General features: G+C 37.4%; 1 protein-coding gene across 2 annotated transcripts in view; it reads right to left on the reverse strand.

Annotated features, from left to right (window-relative positions):
- The window catches only part of LOC132130738 (whirlin-like), an 81,295-nt gene extending 69,874 nt beyond the window's left edge, over nucleotides 1-11,421 (reverse strand). For both annotated transcript variants that reach the window (XM_059542532.1, XM_059542531.1), the window contains exons 1-2: nucleotides 10,858-11,421; nucleotides 9,469-10,374 (exon numbers count right to left, since the gene is read on the reverse strand). In XM_059542532.1, coding sequence (XP_059398515.1) covers nucleotides 9,469-10,203 — 735 coding nt within the window. In that variant the 5' untranslated portion in view covers nucleotides 10,204-10,374; nucleotides 10,858-11,421. The remainder of the gene's footprint in view (nucleotides 1-9,468; nucleotides 10,375-10,857) is intronic.
- Nucleotides 11,422-21,368: the final 9,947 nt, after the last annotated feature.

The following is a 21,368-nucleotide window of genomic DNA, read 5'->3' on the forward strand; positions in this document are numbered from 1 at the left end:
AAGGCCATCCTTAAAAATATTCTTGCTTGCCGTAACCCGACCGACCCTGTCAATTTAGGACCGACTCAATTTTTTATTTTTTTTTGCTTTTAGTCCGACCGACTTGCCGATTGTAAATTTGCGTTAACGGATGTCACACTGTGGCCTGTGCGTTCGCTTCGTCACTGTCACTGATGGCTGTGGCCGCAGTAAACAAAATGTTCGCGGTCACTGTTCAAAGTTATACGGGTTCGGGCACCATAATACATCTAAAAATGCATTAAAACAGCTCGACACCGAAGTTCTGGAAAACCTGTGCCCAGATCTTTTCCCATCCCTTCTCCCATCTAGTCTAAACCTTGACCCTGTCGACTGTCACTTTATGTTCGAAAAGCTATTGCACGAATCGATTGGACCAACCAACACAAGTTTCGAAAACGAAAATAGGAAATTGATTTTAACGATCTTCTCTCGGAGCGCATCCAGGTTTTTTCAAAATCATGTATGCATGCATTGTTAAATAAATAAAAAGGGCGGAAAACCAGTCACACAGAATATTTTTTTTTCATTTAAAAACATGAAATGGAGTGGGATGGGGAACAGAAACTCAACATAAAGTCTTGAGACATTTTTAGAAAATTAAATTAAATACATTCATTTTAAATGTCTTTCTAAACATGAGGCTCTCTTGTGCTAGACGCGAGTCCAACGTCTCTCTAGAAAATGCGCGAAATATGCGTTCTGTGTGAACGGCTTGGTTTCAGTTTTGATGTAAACAAGATCTTCTCCACATTGATGTTCTCTTTATTTTTAGTAGTGGCTTCAACTGGATAGGCTAACATAACCTTATAATGCAATGCCACATACATCGTCATCGCATCTCGTGCGCCACTGATAAAGATCAAGTATACTTCGGCCGTCCGCACTCTGTCTGCATTATGTCCTTTTTGTCATCCGCGTGAGGGCATTTTTTGAGACCGCTCGGGCGGTGCACGTACACGAGGTGAAAGATAAGACGGCGGCTACGGCGTGTCGAGCTCGTCCACCTTTGAAAGTTGTGTAGACATGGCTGTGCGCGCGGCGAGATGGAATGGTACATGGACTGTGAAGTACCAGGGCTCATAAGGCAACGTTTTTGCATTCGAATGTGGTTTTTTATTTTAAATTCAATGAATATTCGAAATTCGACAGCCCTAGAATCGCCTATGTGATTTTTTTAGTTGTTGTTGACATTTCTAATCGTAAACACAGCCATGTTCAAGCCTGCAGTAAATGTTTTGCATTATGGCAGTCCACTCTGCTTATTGTTTTTCGAAAATGTTGCACTCCTGTTTGTCATTGTGCACGTAACTTCACGCCAATAAATCATTAGAAATATTGGTCTTTACATTCATCCTGCCCGTTGCCCATGGATTTACCTATATTTGGTGTTATTTGCCGTTTAAAACTTATTTAGACATGCAAAATCGATCAATGAACACTTGTCACTCAAATCAAATAGGATTTTTTTCACAAAAGTGACAACCAAAGAAAGAAAAGTAAACTGTCTCTCATTTGCAGTGCTTAATTTGTAAATTGAGAGGTCCCGGAACAAAACGGGGCATTTATTCAATATAGCTTGTAGGTTTGAATAATAAAATAAATCCACACAAAGTCTGAGATTAAACGCGTCATTTGAATCCATGAACTCTCTCAGAGCGCGCCTCTCATCAGCGCATCAGTGACCTGCACGCTGCGATACAAGACTCACTCGCATTTCGATCGGGACAGCTGACAGAACTGTCACTTGACTAATCGGGTAATTGTTGCATTGTCACAAACATTTATAATTTGCACACCTTTTAAGAATATTAAGCCATTTGGTACTCACTCGTTCCAAAGGCTGTATTATGTGCCCTCACAGTCACATCCAAAGCTCACGTGTAAAGCCGCCTCGCGAGTATTATATAAGTTATTTTTCGTAGTTTGTTGAGTTTAAGCAACCAAATACAAACAATATGATGTCTGATGGGTGTTGACAAATAAAACAGTTTCATGGCACACTTTACTAAAATACAGGGGGGAAAGAAAGAATAGGGGGAACAAATCAATAATTAAACAACACTGCGTCGTGCAATTAAAATCAGGCTAAATGAAAAACAAGCTCAAATAGAGTTAACAAGGTCTTTGGCAGGCGAATGAGGAGATCTGTGTTTTGTTCGCATCTGAGGAAAGTGCAGTGCATTATATGCCATCATCACCTTTTACAGGTTAGGATATAACGTATAAGGTTTTTTTTTTTTTTTGCTGTTTAATAAACTTGGCCAAAATCTCATGGTATAAACGATTAGGCACTTATGCACAGGATATTTTAAACGTACAAAATTATATTGGCTAGATGGCAAAAAAACGACTTTCTTCAAACACACAAAAACAATAGCCTTTACAGACATAGCGTTTGAGTAAAGAAATGCTGTACTGTTCAAAGTTATTTGTTTACCCTTGCTTTGCGAATGAGCGGAGATCTGTCTCCTCCAGGCTGTGCGCGCGCGCGTCAATCTGAGTGGAGGCAGGGGAAGTGACGAGGTTTCGCTTAGAGCTTGAGGATGCAATGGCGTAATGAAGTTTTACAAGCTCCTTTAAATACTTATCACTGGTTGAATATTTCTAAAACCCTGTGATTTAAAATAATAATAACAAATTATAATAGAGATATGAATTTTGGGTCGTTTTTCACAGCACATATCTGGCTATTCTCTGTCTGCCATACTGAAACGCCGCCCCTGGAGGAGAGGGATCCGCCAAAACAGTACCTCATTTTTTTTTCTCTTCACCTGAAATTCATGCAATAAACATGTTTTGACAAAGATTTTTAATTTGTTTGTGGTCTATATAGCCTGCATCAAAATGAGGTTTGCAATTTTGCGCCAGAAGGCATGGGTTGAAGACCCAGCCAGTGACGTCACGATATGCTAATTTGTTTAAATTCATACCAACGTCAAAATCATATCACCAAAATTTTCTTTTTTTTTTTACATTGAAACTTGAAAAAAAAAAATAGACCGACATACCGACCCTTTTTTTTTTTTTACTGTTACTGCAAACTAAAATATTTTTAAGGATGGCCTAAGAGGTGGTGATTCATGCTGCAGATACAAGAGCTTGTGCAACAGATGGTCTGGGTCCAGACAGGACAATGGAACGCAGGGGAGGGGTCAGGCTCAAATGTATTAAATGACAAGCTTAGGTCTTCCTTTAAAGCTCAAACGAGGACAGAGGAGATAAAAGGCAAAAACGGCAGAGAGTCATATTTATTATCTACAAGCTCCTACTGCTCATGTTACTAATCATATTGCAATAGTTGATATATTAAATGTTATCTCTGTTACAGTAAACAGGGTAAAAGTTAAGGGTAGACAATAAGCAAATACATTTATATTTATTCAGATGACACTTAAGGAAACTTACAAATGAGGAATACTGAAACAAATGTGATTCATACTAGGACATTCAATGAATGAATGAAATTCTTTATAATTTAAAATATTTTTTATAATTTATTGTTAAAAATGTAAAGCAGTGCAGCCTGCTTTGGATAAAAGCATAAATATACATAAATATTACTGAGATAAATAAATAATAAATCTGTTTTGTTTTCACTAGGAACCATCAAATTCTGAATCTCAATATGCTCCTCGTTTTGTATCCAGATGGTCTTTAAATCCTGTCATCAAGAACAACCGATTATTTCAATCTACATTATACAAGGATTGTGCATCAAGCTTTAATTCATTTTCTTGTGTTATTTGTGGAGGATTTTATGCTGTATGTTTCTCTCTACATAAGTCTGAAAATAAATAAATAAATACATAGGTCCGGGTTCTCTGCAGCATGAAAGAAAGACTGTCATGTCAAGTCTGGGCATCACTTTTTCCCTTCATAGAATAACTCAGCGCTTGTATGTGTGAGTGAGTGAAAGAGAAAGAAGGAGCTAGAAAACAAGAGAAGTGAGTGAGGGAGAGGTTCATTCATCTAAAATTGCTATATATATATATATATATATATATATATATATATATATATATATATATATATAATGTATTTAAAAAGCAAAAAATGGATTAAGAGCCATAAAAAAATGTCTAGAAAGTATTTTGGCAAGTAAATAACTATAATTTTACTGCACTGTGCTTTCATGCGTAATATGCCAGACATACTGAATGCAAATATATTTATCAGATATTTTATCTTTCATATAAAAAAAAAAAAACTCAAACCCAAATCCATTTGACAAATACACATACTGATAAACTACAACTTTAAATACACTGTAAGTCACAAAGCATTTGCTAAATGTGACCCTAACCAGGATTAGCCGTATGACCCTTAAAACCATCTTTTAGGCATGTGATTTATCGGAATCATTTCACAAGCACAAAAGCAACAGATCTGGGATCAGTATATCAAAGATACCACATGCTGTGAAAGGGTGGGCTTAAAACCACAGAAATATATAAACAGGTCCCCAGCAGGGTGTAATGAGTGAGCATCAATCGTGCCCTGCCTCAAATTGATGAGGTCTGTCAGAGAAAGACAGTGTAGATTCTCCATTTTATAGTGAGGCTAAATCAAGATGAAGAGTACAAGAGACAGTCAGTCACCTGCTCTAAGCCCATGTACAAGAGATCATGTGAGCAGGGACTAAAAAAAAAATGTGTGCCGCCTAATCTGAGAGAATTAGCAGAGACACTTTAGCCATGAATGTGATTTGTATTTGCATTATATAACAAACTATTAAAACAAGTATAAAGGAAAATAGCACAAGCACTTTTAATTGTTAAGAGATTTCACAAAATTAATTTTGTTAGGTTTAAATATATAATGCAGTACAGATATGGTTCAAAATTAAGACAAAAATCCTGTTAATACTCTACATTATTATTATGAACTACACTACTGGGTATTCTGCTAAGGTAACTGACTTCATAGACCCAAGAAAAATGACATAAAGACCAGTTGGTTAAAATTAATTCTAAAAGTATCTCAGAAAAGTGAAGTTAGTTCTGAGAAATGTTCAAGCATAATTTGATAGTTTGATATTTGACACAATGAAAGTCAGACATTTGTAAATGGATCGTCCACTCATGGACTTCCATTGTGGGGACAGAAATAATGGACATCAATAGGAATTAAATTGTTTGGTAAGCAACAATCTTCAAACATCTTTTGTGTTCCACAGAAGAAAGAAACTCATACATGTTTGCAACAACATGAGGGTGAGTAAATTGTGACAGACTTTTAATTTTTGAGTGTATTATCTATTTAGGTGTGACTTAAGTACACACATAGTGTCAGTTTAATTCACTTTTTTTTACCTAGACACAATGGAAGCATGCAAACAGCATTTGACATCTCATTTAAATACAGAAATATGTAATAATGTGATTTAAGCACTATCTCTAGCACTACTGGCAGATTAAAAATAAATAAATGAACCTTATGATAGATGTCACTGCCTTCTCACAGTGACAGCCATTCACTGTTTTTCACCTTTCATTAGCATAACATTCAGTATTTCTAAACTTTTTGGTTTCTACCACTAAATGTACTGCTCTGCAGTCAATATCTCAAAGCCCTAAAGGAAAATGCTAGCTCAGCTCTGCATAAGTGGACACATACGGTTAGAGGCATTGGTCAACTGATGAATCTTCTAATCTAGCTCTAACTGAGATCGCAAAGCTACATCTGACTGTAAACACTTCTGTTTTAATCATCTCTCAGTTTCAGGACAAAGGCAAGATGCTGCAACCTCTAAGTTTGAGCCACAGGCACCCTGGCAGTCCCAGCATTAAAATTCAATCAACTCGACTTAACAGAGCACCTCTTATATGGGGTCACCCTTGAAGCAGGAGATGAGGAAAGATCATTGATCATATCGGCTATCACAGAAGCCCTGTGAACAAACACTGAAGGCCATGTGGTTTGACCAACCAATCATGAGATGCCAAAGGGCATCATGAGTATCAATATTGCCTATAAAGATGATACGGACAGGTCACCTAGAGTATGTACAATCCAACCTCATCAGTTTGGAGACCCAGACAACTAGACATACAAACAAGAAGAATTTAGAAGAAACAGGCAGAAAAATAATAATATCAACCACCTGCAAGAGTGCGTCTTCCTCTACCCCCATACCAAAACATCATTTACACAAAACTTACAAGACATGTTACAGCAAACTGATTTTTTAATTCTAACCAGACACACAAAGCAACAAAACAGCTGTGGTTTCCTTTGTTTTGATTTCTGCACTGGAATTGATATCTCCACCCGTTCTGAAATATCACTGGTCCAAAATTTTGCTCCATTTAGTTCCATCTCACAGCTCTTTTGCTTTCATGTATGAACAGACAACAGGTAAAAAGGTGGCTGCATCCGAACATGCATACCTCCCTACAACATAGTATAAATATATTCTTAAAAATAAAGGTTCCATAGTGGGGGATTCACAGTGATGCAATAGTAGAACCATTTTGTGATAAATAAACTTTATTTTTAAATGGCAATGTGAGCAAAAAAAAAAAAAGTATATTAAAGGAGCAGCGTGTTCAAATAGAGTAGTATGAACTTCATAAGTAAACATTAGGCAAAATTAACCAGAATAACCAACTGCTTCTGGCAAGTTTCTTAAGTGCACATTTAGTGGCTACTTCACTATCCCAATGAAGCCACGGGAAAGGATTTATTAATGGCATTCCAACTGACACTGGTAGGTCATATGACAATGACAACATGATGAATGCTGTATGTCTGGACTGCAATCATACTATAAATAACATTTTTATTGGTCACAGAGCAATTATTTTTACCACGAGTTCCACCAACTAGAATTTTATCTGCATGGGAACATGTCAAATTGTCACAACTTGTGTATTATTTTGGTGTTTATGTCTGGAAAACAAAAAAACCCCACCAAAATAATTCAAGAAAGAAAAAGCAAACAATAAAATCAAAACATCCAGGGTTCATTTACACATCACAAAGGTCAACAGAGCCCAGAGGAAATCCTCACTGTAGTTAAAATAGATGTTCCTTCTCTGCTAGAGAAATGAGACTGCTAACATTCAGGGAGCATATGAAGGCACCAATCAAACGTACACTGTGCTGAAATTGTCTGCACCTAGCAAAACCTCCGTCTATCTCTCATCATTCTGGCTGCTCAGATATTTCCTGTGTCTTTACCCAGGCTATGTCTGCATTATATGAGAACAAGAGAATCAAGACAAGCGGAAGGTCATGTTCAGCCTGGGGGAGAGGCTCGTCCATTTACTCATGCAGATCAATATGATTAACTGGGATGAAGCAGCCTCCTCCCCTCTGCCAGCTTCTGTTTAAGAAAGGCAGTGTGGCAGGAATTTATACCCTGCTGCTCAATTGTGCCAGCTGTCCCTTGGCGAAGAAGGGAAACAATGATACAGAAAGGCGACAAACTGTTCATGTTCTCTTGGCAAACAACTCTACAGAAATTCCCAAACATGGGGATATGAGAGTGTCGAACAAGCAGTATCAATGGAATGGAGCTTCTAGCTATATGGCAGTACTTTGAAATATGCTTGGGATGTGCCTTATCTTCACTTTCAGACGCTTTCATGTTTTTTAATATCGTTAAAAATATAATCACTGTAAAATTAAAAAATTAAGGCCTCATTTGAGGTTTCCAAGTGTTGCCAAACTGGTGGAAGCCTTTAGACAAAGTCCAAGCAGTTTTTGAAGATGCCTCAGAGTGCACTAAAAGGGATAGTTCACCCAAAAATGAAAATTATGTCATTAATGACTCACCCTTATGTTGTTCCAAACCCGTAAGACCTCCGTTCATTTTCTGAACACAGTTTAAGATATTTTAGATTTAGTCTGTGAGCTCTCAGTCCCTCCATTGAAAGTGTGTGTACGGTATACTGTCCATGGTTAGAAAGGTAATAAAAACATCCTCAAAGTAGTCCACTACCACTTTATTCAGAGTCAATCGTTCGTTCGTTATCTGGCTCGGCTCGGTGTTCATCTTCAGTTCCCTCTCCACAGCAGTTCAGTCAGTGTACTGTTTGAGTACATGCATTACTCCGGGATATTGGTTTGTTTTAACTCAGAGGGAGTGTCAGCCACGTTAAAAAAGTTAACAGCTTAAGTCATTTGTGGATTAATGCTTATTGGAGACGCAAACTGTTTCAAAAGATTCAGTTCGATTTGGTGAACTGGTTCAAGAAGATCCGGTAACATCGAATGATTAGTTCGCGAACTGGATATCACTAAACTGCAGTGTTTTGAACTCACTCACAACAGACACGGAAGAGAAGACAAGGCTGAATAAAGTTGTAGTTTTTGCTATTTTTGGACCAAAATGTATTTTTGATGCTTCAAAAAATTCTAACTGACCCTCTGATGTCACATGGACTACTTTGATGATGTTTTTATTACCTTTCTGGACATGGACAGTATACCGTACATAGCTTTTCAATGGAGGGACAGAAAGCTCTCGTACTAAATCTTAAATATCTTAAACTGTGTTCTGAAGATGAACGGAGGTCTTATGGGTTTGGAACAACATGAGGGTGAGTTATTAATGACATCATTTCCATTTTTTGGTGAACTAACCCTTTAAGGAACTTCAATATGCATTTCAAGTGCCTTATTATTATTGGCAATGTTTAGATTTCTACTAGAAAACAATGGGTTCTTCAGAGAACTTCCCTTTTAGAAATGGCACCTACAGTTTCTGCTAAGAGGTTCCACAGTGTCTATGGCATGTGAAGATTGATGATCTTTCTACAACTGAGAAATAGTAAGATTGTTGGGGATAAAGCTCAGAACAGAATGCAATCTATTCCAAATAGCTGGTTTCAGCACCATGGACAGTGCCTACAATCTCAGTAATATATGCGAGGCCAAAAATGCTGCAACTACTACCTAGAAATTATGATTACAGTACTAGTCATAGTAGACATAAGTATGTGGATTAGGCAAAGTCAGCTCTTCTTTTGAATGACAACCACACAATGAATCTCTAAAATACTCAGTAGGTCTAGAAACCTTCATCTGACAAAGAGTTATTAATACAAAATCGACTAGCCACATGCAATCATTTAATTATAGCTAATAAATATTCACTGATCAATAACATTTACACAGGCCTTCCTGGCTAACACATCTCAATAAAAGTGCGCATTTAGAATTCTGTTCCTTCAAGGGACACTTTCAGCTGCTTGTCTTGCATTAATAATCAATCAAGAAGGAGGAGTGCAGTCTGTTCCCTGTGATCAAATGACTGGCCAGAATCAGCTGATCTAAATAGGGTTATGAAATCTTTGGGTGCATAAGTAATTAAAAAAAAATGTAAAGATGGAAAGACAGAAAAACAGTTTCTCATAACATCAGCAACATCATGTTGAATTAGTCAAGGAATAAGTAAATAGATTAAATCGTCACACATAAAAAATATTAAATAAAACTTACCTTAACTGCCTCTGCGTGCGTGACCCGGTCGAACACTTTGTCATTAACTTTCATTATCTGATCTCCTATTCTCAAACCCTCCTTTTCAGCCAGTGATCCCGGTTCCACCAGTGACACATAGATCCCAACTCCATGCTCGGATCCTCCGCGGATGCTAAATCCCAAACCCTCGTTGCTCTTGTGACGCTTGAGGGTCACCTGTCGGATGTCTCCTGGCGGCTCCGGTAAGAAATTCCTTCCCAGTAAAGGAATAAGAGTCGCTGTCCCATCGCTGTTGGTGCTGATATTATCAGGAGACCCGCGCATAGCGGCTTGAGACGCGGAAGAAGCCGAGAAGTGAGCACCGTGTGTTGGACTCGAATTAGCAGCCTCGTAGAAGCCGTCTGGGTCACCATTGCGCGCAAGAACGTCGGATTTCATGTACAGCCCCTCTGATGTGTACTGATCGAACAGAAGCTGATCCGAGCGCGGGATAACCAGGCGCAGCATGGGCAGGAGTTGACGCTTACTCGGGACATTCAGTATGACTTTAAGCGTCTGGACCAGATCGTACACATTGCGCTTGGAGTGGTACACGTTGAGGCAGTGGATGAACTGCTCTCTCTCGAGGTCGCTGAGCAGCAGGTTGAGCGCGTTGTGAAGCTTTTTCACGTTGGCAGAAAGGGTATACGCGCTAGACGCCACAGAGTTTCCCGAGGAAGAGTTAAGCGACAGGAGCTCCAGGTCTGTGCTCATTCTCGCGCCCTTTGGCTGGATCACAGAACCACGCGGAAGCGGAAAGGTCCGGCAAGCATTGCAGTAGCACCGGATCCGAGTCTAGAGTAGTCTGCGGAGCGGCGCATGGCACTGTGATCACTTGATGTTCACTGTCATAATTAATATTACGACAAACGGGTCATAGAGGACCTATAAAACTAAACACATTCATCTAATTAGGCCAGTATCCTTAAGCAAAAAAATAAATAAATAAAGTTTATAATTGAAAAATAAAGAAATAAAGAAAATATCTATTTGTAATAATTTCAGTTTAAATTGCTACAGTACAGTTTTACGTTGTGTAGTTAATGTCTGCTGCATTAATTTAACGTCATGTGTGTTACCTAGATGGATAACACTGTGATCGGTCACTGTTATTAAACAGTATGTATGTATTTAACTTAAATCAACATTCAATGGTACCAGGTATTAACACTATATGATTTAATGACACACGACTGTGGAATTAATAATAGTCATTAAAACCCCATCCCATCACCATAGAATTTTAAATTTATAGAAACATGAAATGTAGAATTTAGCTGGAAAAACTGGCAACTGTGTTAACCAGAACTTAAGAGAAAACGTAAAAAACGTAAACAAAAAAGCCCGATATTAGACAGGAAAGTGCACCTTCCAAATAACAGCGACAGAAAGCTTGCGCAATCCGGTGCGTCTTGTTTGTGCTCGCGAAAAAAGGTCAAGTGGCCCAGTGCGTCTTCTCCAATATCTCTGTCGTCAACAGTGAATCCCTTATGAGGGAGTTTAAGATCTTTGCCCAGAAATCCAAAGCTTTACAAGCACCATAATCACATGAATGCGTTCCCGTTGATTAGTTTTTAAAGTAGAGCAACGGTTCAGCGTTCAGTTCTAATCCACTCGTCCCGTGTTTGGAGGATATGGCACCCAAACAAAATCGCAAAGTTATTTCCCTTAGGCACGCTCAAATCATAAAGTTGAAACGCGCTTTAGTCCTTTTGAAAGTGCGCCCGGTGTATTCCACTGGCAAAAACAGGTTGGAAAGTTATTCGTTGCATAAGTGCGTAAAAGAAACGAAATAAAACGGCGCGGAGATCGACTGTCTTCGTCGTCTAGCTGTCGAGGTGATCGACTGAACGGCTCGCTCCAACGCGTCCCTACACAGGAAATGACGCAGCTTGTGTGACTCGCGTAAGTTGCTCAGTAACCAACAACACATGAGAGAGGCGGGTGAGCACAGGACTTGCAAATCCCCATCTGCTTATTTTAAGAGCTGTGTTGTTTTAGTGTAATTGAGATAGTACTGTAGTTATAATTAATATTCAATTTTATTGTGACATTTCACATTTTTAGTTAAATTTTTTGTGTTTTTTGTTGGACTATAATATATATATTATTTCAGTAGTTAACTACAATAACTCTGTCTTAAGAGTCAACTGAAAGCAAACTATCACGAATCCTAGACAGAATGAACACGTAATTAACATTTTACTAATAAATAGCATTGCTTATGCAACTTCATAAGAAATGCAAAAGATCTCCTCTAATAATTCTTAACCTGAATTGTAACATTCTGATCCCAAATTTGCATTGATTGTGAGTTTTTGTTGCAAATAAACTATCAGTTCAGCCATACAAACTACTATATTTTTGGTTAAAATAGAAACACATAACCTACTAGTAAATCAAGAAACCAGGTTAATACTTTAAATTGAATGTCCTTCAAGAGTTTGATGCATCCTTCAATCATGTTTTACCTCTCTATAAACATTTACAACTCTGACCACATTAGTATGGTTCACATTACGGAAGTACATGAAGGAAAGCTTTTAAATCAAAATCTTTTACAGCATTTCAGAACTGATCCCATAAAGCAGAACAATAAAATCCTGCCACAAATCTGAGTCAGCATTCACACATCCAAAGCTGAACCGGCACTGGCACAGGTGTCAATGGTGACGTACGTCAAAAGATGACAGCTGGATATACCTTGTCAGAATCTCAACCCAACTGAGCTTTGACCATGTGATTCCCATGGAAAGGCACTAATCAGACATTACTAGTCCACCTGTATCGGATAATGAGGTGTCTAGTCATTTTCTCAGAGCTAAGGAACACACACAGGTCAGAGAGATAGGGACGACGTGACAGTGAGTGATTGATTGGTCTAATTAATGCAGTTACCGAATATAAACGACAAGGTGGCAAGGTAAACACGATTATTCTGCCGTGCCTCCGATCTGGACATTGAAAGAGTAACAATGAGCTGAATTCCAGCTCGGTAGGTACCGGAAGAAATATCTAATTAACTCTCCCTATCCCCCCTGCCTGAATCAGCACTACTAATGACTTTGGCTATCTGTTTGATTTTCAATTTATAGACCGCAGCACCTTATTGCACATGCTGAAGCTGAAAAATGTCCTGAGGAATAAAACATAATTCGATGGCACTATAGTTAGTTTGACAGGGAACTAATAAGGGGCATGTGCAATGCATTGGTGATGATGTGAATTTGTTTATTTGTACAGTTGACTAGAGAGCTTTATCTTCACAACATTGTAAACGACTGTATTTATCTCTGTTTTGAGAAAAAGCTGCTAAGTACGTTATGTAATAGGCTTAGGAAAGAGTGACTCAGAGCATCCTGGAGGTATCAGTGAAGAGTGTGAATGGATTCGGCCTTTCAACAGAAACAGACACTATTCAAGACCCCAGAGAGTCAGATTTGTGTGTGTGTGTGTGTGTGTGTGCTCTTGTTTTTGTGACATATCAGGACACAACTCTGTATAATGACATGGGTATGACACAGGTATTACAAGGAGAGGATGACTTATGAGGACATAACCCATGTCCCCATTTTTCAAATCGCTTATAAACCATACAGAATTAGTTTTTTGAGAAAGTATAAATGCACAAAGTTTCCTGTGAGGGTTAGGGTTAAGTGTAGGGTTGGTGTAGGGCCATAGAATATACAGTTCGTACAGTATAAAAACCATTACGCCTATGGGATGTCCCCACAAAAACAAACGTGTGTGTGTGTGTGTTCAAACCTAATAAGCAACTGCATCTTTAATGTAGTTCTTGATCAAGAAGATAAAGGGAATTACTATAGTCATCATTCAACTTTAACTTAACCTTAAAGGAATAGTTCAAATAGCTGCTAAAAACATGACTATAACCCACAAATGATCCACACTACTCCAGTCCCTCAGTTAATGGCTTGTGAAATGAAAAGCTGCATGTTTGTAAGAAATAAATCCATCATTAAGGCATTTAAATTTAAACTGTTACTTCTGTCCATTTTTTTTTCTGTCCATAATCCATATTAACTCTATTCCCTGTTGTCCTCTCACATCAAAATCCACCAACATATATATGTTTTTGAACTGCTTTTGCTTGTAAATGGTGCTTAGGATTACAGTTTGTGTTAGGTGTGCATGTGCTTATATCTCATCTGATTCATATAGAGGACAGTTTGAAGATAAAAACATCTTGATGGATTTGTTTATTACAAACATGCAGTTTTCGCTTCATTGGGGTTGTGTCTATTGCATGTGGATTATTATGAGGTTTTCATAAGCTGTTTGGACTCATTCTGATGGCACCCATTCACTACAGAGGATCCATTGATGAGCAAGTGATGTAATATGAGAGTTATTCAATTTTCAGCAAATTTTCATTTTTGGGTGAACTACTCCTTTAAATGATAATCAGCTGACCACAAAACTAATATTGATTACTGTTCCATAGGCCCACCTGTATTCAAGAGGGTTGGGTTTGGCTGGTTAGGATCAGACCCTGCTGGTCGATGTTGGAACTACACACTCTGCTAAGAGAAATGCAAAAACTGTTTAGAATACAAAGGGTTACATTTTAAAAGCCTTAAATGGCAGGTCTAAAAATAGTCAAGAGTTTGAGATGATTACTTTGAAATAAGTGGGCTGTAAATAATTATCTGTGAGATTGAAGAAGATGAGGCTTCTCAATATGGATCTCATTTGTCTTCTGGTCACTCACTTGTTTAAGCAGCTCAGGTAATGTCATTGAATTACAAGGGCAATTTGCCTCCACTTCCAGATCTCGGAAACCAGTGTGGTCAGAGAACTAAAGTGAAAGTCCCTGCTTTTATTGCTAACGTAAATTAGTCCACATTCCTTGGTCTTATAGAGAGATGGATGAGTTCAATAAACTGATCTATTTCTTTGGCACTGTCTCTTATTTCAACCAAAACAATTTTTGTCCTTTGGGCAGTTTAGGATAAACAGGGTTCTTTTTGATATACAGTATTAAAAGTCAATATCTTGTATAATATACTGCATCACTTCGTATAGAGTATACTACAATGAATCTGAGAGGTGTAGGTGTCTAGTGCAAACCACCTTTTAAGGACAACATTGCATATATATTATGCAATGTATACACAAAAATATAGAATAAATACTATTTTTAATCTGTATATTTGTAAAGTATCAATATCTAAACATCCTTAAAACAAGAAAAGAAAACCACTTCCATGGGCAGCTAAATTTAAGTGAGCTTTAAACTGAAGTTTAAGCTATTTGGGTGGTTTAAATGTAATTAAGTTTATGCAATAAAAAAATAAAAGATGTAAAAAATAAAAATAAAAAATACTGTAGATAGATAATGCCAAAGATTTAGGCACTACTGTATGTCCTGCCTTAACCAGCAGCTTGTGCATTTATCATTTTGAACTGTACTCAGTGTGCCCTGCAATATTTCATATAATATTTATCATAACTGTTTATTTTTATTACCCGTTATATTTATTGCTCATTATTTACTGTAGCATCTGGGAAGATCGGCCACTGTTCCCATCTGCTAGTGCCACTGTCTTTGTTATATGTTGCTCCACTATTATGTTATATTTCACTGTCATTCTTACACATGATGTCCTTATTCATCCATTTTCTTGCCTTTGCCTGACACGAAGCTTCAGGAAAATGCTCAGTTCATAAAACACGGAGGGTGTATGTTGACATGAAAAGGGAAAAAAAAAAAAAAAAAAAACAGCATTACCCCCCCCCCCCTATAATATTATGAATGCTCTTCTATATTTTCAAAAAACACAAAGCTTTCATTTTAGTCCACCTTGAAGTGAATCCTTGCAGGGAAGCAATTACTTGTACACATTATGGGTTGTATATACTGTAATATGTCAGGAAGTCTCTTCATTTGTATTGATCTAACAGTTTGTGGTAACAAATTTCATTAAATCTATAATGTCAAGAACTGACTGCTTGTGCTGTGTCTTAACTTTTGTTCAGAAAAACTGTAATCATCTCTCTTTAATGGCTTTAAAATCACCACCACATTGTGGGACAAACATTATCACTTTGTAATACAAATGATCAGCATTGCAAAAATGGCAGTACTCCAACACTGTGTCCTCAGTGGACAGTTGTGTGGGGACTCTGCATGTCTAATTATCAGTAGAGAAAGCCATTTACAGCAAAAATGGCCATGGATGACCTTTCCAACATTAACAGTTATCCAGTGACCACTTTTCTCTCACACACACCCCTGACCTTTACTAGTTTGCCTCATTCTGACTGTCTGTACAATTTCTGTCCTTAAAGGGTTAGTTCACCCAAAAATGAATATTATGTCATTAATGACTCACCCTTATGTCATTCCAAACCCTCGGTTCATCTTCAGAACACAGTTTAAGATATTTTAGATTTAGTCAGAGAGCTTTCTGTCCCTCCATTGAAACTGTGTGTACGGTATACTGTCCATGTCCAGAAAGGTAAGAAAACATCATCAAATTAGTCCATGTGACATCAGAGGGTCAGTTAGAATTTTTTGAAGCATCAAAAATAAATTTTGGTCCAAAAATAACAAAAACTCCGACTTTATTCAACATTGTCTTCTCTTCCGTGTCTGTTGTGAGCGTGTTCCTGCAGTTTAGTGATATCCGGATCACGAACGAATCATTTGATTTAACCGGTTCTTCTTGAACCAGTTCACCAAATCGAACTGAAATGTTTGAAACGGTTCACGTCTCCAATAAGCATTAATCCACAAATGACTTAAGCTGTTAACTTTTTTAATATGGCTGACACTCCCTCTGAGTTAAAACAAACCAATATCCCGGAGTAATTCATTTACTCAAACAGTACACTGACTGAACTGCTGTGGAGAGAGAGCTGAAGATGAACACCGAGCCGAGACAGATAATGAACAAAAGATTGACTCGTTCTCAAGTCAAGAACCGGTTGCATCAGTTTTCGGATCACCAGTACACTGAACCTAGAACCGTTTCTGTCGGAGCAGCTGATAATACTGCGCATGCATGCATGATTCAGTGTGAAGCAGACCGACACACAGAGCGTCTGAACCGAACTGGTTCTTTTGGTGATTGATTCTGAACTGATTCTGTGCTAATGTTATGAGCGTGGGTAAACTGAAGGCTTGAATGAAGGGCAATCATCGCCAATGACGCTATTACGTCGAGCGAAAAAGAACCGTTGAAACGTTTTCTTCAACCGGTTTATTTAATCGAACTGCCGAATGAACCGGTTCGCGGAAAAGAAATTAACTTTCCATCACTACTGGTGATCCGAAAACAGATGCAACCGGTTCTTGACTCGAGAACGAGTCAATCTTTTGGAGGTCTTACAGGTTTGGAACAACATGAGGGTGAGTCATTAATGACATAATTTTCATTTTTGGGTGAACTAACCCTTTAATAAACTGAGTGGCACGTCTCCCAAGGTACATTAAGACTTTATTTTTATCAAGTCACAGAAGGGATGGGAATCTTTACCTATCTAACAAAAAATACTGCATGTTCTAAGAATGTCATGTGGGAACATTCTATTGTATGGAATTGGAATGTTACTTTTTTTGTCTCTCTATCTGAACATTCTGTAACGAGTAATAACATATAAAAGATGTTAGACAAACTTTATTAAAGATCAAATAAGTTTGAACGAATGTTCTATTAAGGTTACTGGTTAAGGTTAAAAACATTTGTTTATAACTTTGAGAGAACCTTGCTAGAACATTCTAAGAACATTCCATGTTATCTACAGTAGATAGGCACATAATATGTAGTTTGATTCTGGGAATGGTCAAATGTTTGTTTTTCTTCTATTTTTTTCTTCTTGTTTATTGACTTTGAACATCATATTTTTTGTGTTTTTATATTTTTATTGAAGTACTTTTAGAAGTTAATTCTTATACCTTTTTATAATTATAATTAAATTTTTTAATAATTACAAATTAAAAATAAATAAAAACAATTAACTATGTCAAAAATTATTAACTAGCTAAATACAGTTTAAAAACATACATGCAAATATAAATAAAACTGAAAAAAAAAAAACACACATTACAATCAATAAGCAAAAAGTGCTTTAAGTATCTGAAAGTTTTTCATGCAAGAGCAGTGAGGGATTTTCCTCAGTGTTATCACTGTTAGATTATTATTAATGTACTAATGCATTGCAAAGATTTATTTTAACATGTTTTGTCCTGTCCTTAATTCATAATTGACTGCGTTTACATTAATTTCACATCATAAAAACAAGTGAGTTTTCAAAATCAATTGAAGAGAATATATATATATATATATAAATATATATATATATATATATATATATATATATATATACATTTTGTGGGTTAAGAGGTAGCACATACTCAGCCATTTGCCCATCTCTATTTTTTCCTGTGTGTACCATATGGAAACAGCAGCAAGGGCCAGAACCTTTTAGTTCTTCAGTGGGGCTGTATTAGCGTAGGTTTGACGTTCACTCATACATATGTTAAGAGCTTTTGTGAGTATTTATACATGCACAGTGTAATTTACAGCTTGAGGGCTGCTGCCTGCACATATGAACTTTACTGTCCCAGCTTTTGTCTCTCAGACAAACAGCTTTTGGCTACTTAGTCTCTCCCTTTTGGATTTTTAGTGACCTTTGCTTCGCTCCCTTTTAAAAAGGTCAAGGTCAAGCTTTACCGTAATCCTTTGCGGGCAATTTAAGTGGAGCGAAATAGAAATGCAACAGACCCATACAATACATTCCTATAAAACATAAATAAAATATATTTTAAAAAATCCTAAAAAAAAACAAACACTGAAATAGTACATAGGAGAGATGCATTTGAAACTTGCTTCATGGCATGAAATTAACAGGGACAAGGAAACAACTTGTTGGAATACTCTCACAGTACTTATCAAAGATGTTTGTTATGCCCAAAGCAACAATTAATCAGTCCTGTGTAAAAATGAGCTCACTTTGCAATCAGGTCAGGTGCACTTGGAGCTCCATATGCACCTTTAGCAATACTTAGTCTGCTAAAGCTAGAGCTATGAGTCAAAGACCCCTGAAAAAATAACTGAACGTGTGTGAAGGTGGCATCTGTGGGAATTATCAAAGGCATGTAATAATAGATTTTACATCATGAAAACGTGCTTTAAACATATCATCATGCTAGTCAGGCTCTACTCAAGTAGATGTACTGTATACAAAAATCTATTCTAAATAAAATTTAACAACCAAAACAATATCAATTATTTTATATGTGGTACCTATGCAAGAATTAATAAATTGAAATAAAAAATCTCTTCTACTGAATGGCTTATTACACTATACTTATCAGCCTTATTTCTGATATTCATCGCAACATTTTCAACAACAAGCAGTTAACACGTCACACTCAATGCATGCTGTATTTGTCCAAAGTCTACCTGATATGGACGTCCATACCTGCAATCAATCAATCAATCAAATCAATAATAATTATAAAAAGGATTAAATTATTTGCTGTATTTTTAATTAAATTTAGTCCTGAATTCATTTTAAATGACTTCCCCTTGATTTTCTATTAATTAATTAATTTATAAAATTTTAGTAAGTTTGTTTGTTGATTCAGTTTCATAATCTGCCGCATAAGAATGAATTAAAATGCAAACAAATCTGTATTATTTTTGAGTCTATTAAAATGTATCATTATCAGAGATGGTAGATTGCACCTGTTAGCTTTATTCGTTTCCAATATGGCCAATTGTTTGGAAAGTTTATTATAGGTTGTTAATCCTAATTTATTTTAAACAATAATCATCTGAGTGTGATATATATATATTAATATATATTATATTGACATGGTATGGAAGGTTGATCAATATTAATTTGCACATCAGCTTCTCCAGAAAATTCTAACTGCTCCATTCAGTGAGTGTGACGCAATTTTGCAGACACCTTAAAGGCAAAATTAGTAATATTTAGATCGAAACGTATTTCAAATATCTTTCACAGCCCAAAGTTTTAATCACCTGCTGAATATATGAATTCCAAAGGGCTTTATTTATTTTTTATCAGCAAGTCGCTCTTTGTATTGCCTAGGCCGCTCTAATCTGATGCTGAACTTCCCTTTTACTGTGGATGTCATTCCGCATCACCTGTTTTTGTCTTATGGGTCTAGCTGGAGCTCTTTCAAAGAGCGAATGGCGTGGGCGCACCACGGACGCACCTGTCAGCTCATTTTTTGCAAGCACCTCCGCGCTCCCCAGCTCAGCTGAGAGCTGCTGTGTGTTTATCATTAGCTTATAATCATCAGTTCGACAGGCCGTCCCTGTGGAGCTGCTGTCAGACCACCGGGGACCATATGTGACACATACAGCCCACACACCAAAGGCCCTCTTCAGAAAAAAAAACAGTTAATCTAGCCGTACCTGCACCAGGAGGAGGAAGTCGGTGCTTCACTGCATGAGTAAACTGATTTTTAGATTAATTTCCACCTCCTTACATGGCAGGTGAGAACATCTCTTTCCTTCTTCTGTCAGTCTCATACTCTCATTCTGTCCTTCCCTCCATTCACCTTGAAATCTGAATGCACCTCCTCCTCCCTCTGTCTAGAAGATTCCCATTTCAATACCCAAAACCCTTTTAGCCCGACGTTACGAGTACTAGTTGCCCATTAACGCTCACTCCCAGAAGGACACCAAAATTGATCATTTTTATCCTTCTGTTTAATCGTTCCTGACAATTTACTGTAGTGGATTTTTTTTATGCATATACTTCTGGGCTCACAATAAAGGCATGTATTTTGAGTATTGCGTAGCAGGGATGTGAAGTAAGTCTGAAATAAAAATAATTTAAAGGAATAGTTCAGCCAAAAATGAATACATTTTAAAGAATGCTGGTAATTCCATATTATGAAAGTCAATGGCTACCATCAACTTGGTTACCAACAATCTTCAAAATATCTTCTGTTGTGCTCAACAGAAGAAAGAAACTCTTACAGCTCTCTCACACTTTAAGAGAGAGACTGTCAAAGAGAAAAACTTAAACACACTTTACTTCCAGGCTACCGATCCATCCACCCCTCCCTGACGTTTAAAAAAGTTCCGCTCATTAGCCCAGGGCTTTTAGACAGCTTGCAAGCTTTTACTAATGTGTCCCTCATTTCACCCTCAGCTCCACACGGATTTCCCAGTAACCAAACCAGCTGGAATATTGGCGGAATTTTGTGTTTACCCCATAACCGCACCCTAGGGTCTGTCTAAGTCCCTCTCATCACACCCACACAGCTGTAAACCTCTGGCTAAAAGGAAGCATTTATCATTTTAATGAGGACTTTTAGCTGTCGCTATTAAGGGACAGATCAGGAGAATGCCAAATAATTCCCTTTCCAAATGCCTGTGTTCCACTCAGGTGAATGTAACTCATAGATGACAGTCATGTCTGAATCAGAAGAGATATGTGCACATATCAAACACTGTTAACAAGCAAAAACAGAACTATTCCTTTGAAAATATGATAGAAAATGTTATGAATTTGAAACAACAAAGCAAGCCAAGACATAAAAGATGTGAACCATGTTTAGAAAAAAAATGTCATCTTCCTTTAATTTGGTGCCCTTTTATCAGTAGAGCCAACAGAGGCCATCATGTTTGAAGAGGTAAGAACAGTCCTGATGAGAAGGGAAGCAATTATACGGCAGTTTCTCAGTGCTGGAGAGGTAGCGGCCACAGGCCTGTCACACATCGCCATCATGCAGAAAATTGGCCATGCTCAAGCTCTGAACTCTGGGAACAAATTGAACCATATCAGGTCAGGTATTCCTATGCTAGACCACCTACTTTTTGGCCAAACTAATTAAGAGTTGTAATTCTCAGGTTCTGCTCTGAGATGTA

The sequence above is a fragment of the Carassius carassius genome, chromosome 47, assembly GCF_963082965.1.
Source record: "Carassius carassius chromosome 47, fCarCar2.1, whole genome shotgun sequence".
Taxonomy (NCBI): domain Eukaryota; kingdom Metazoa; phylum Chordata; class Actinopteri; order Cypriniformes; family Cyprinidae; genus Carassius; species Carassius carassius.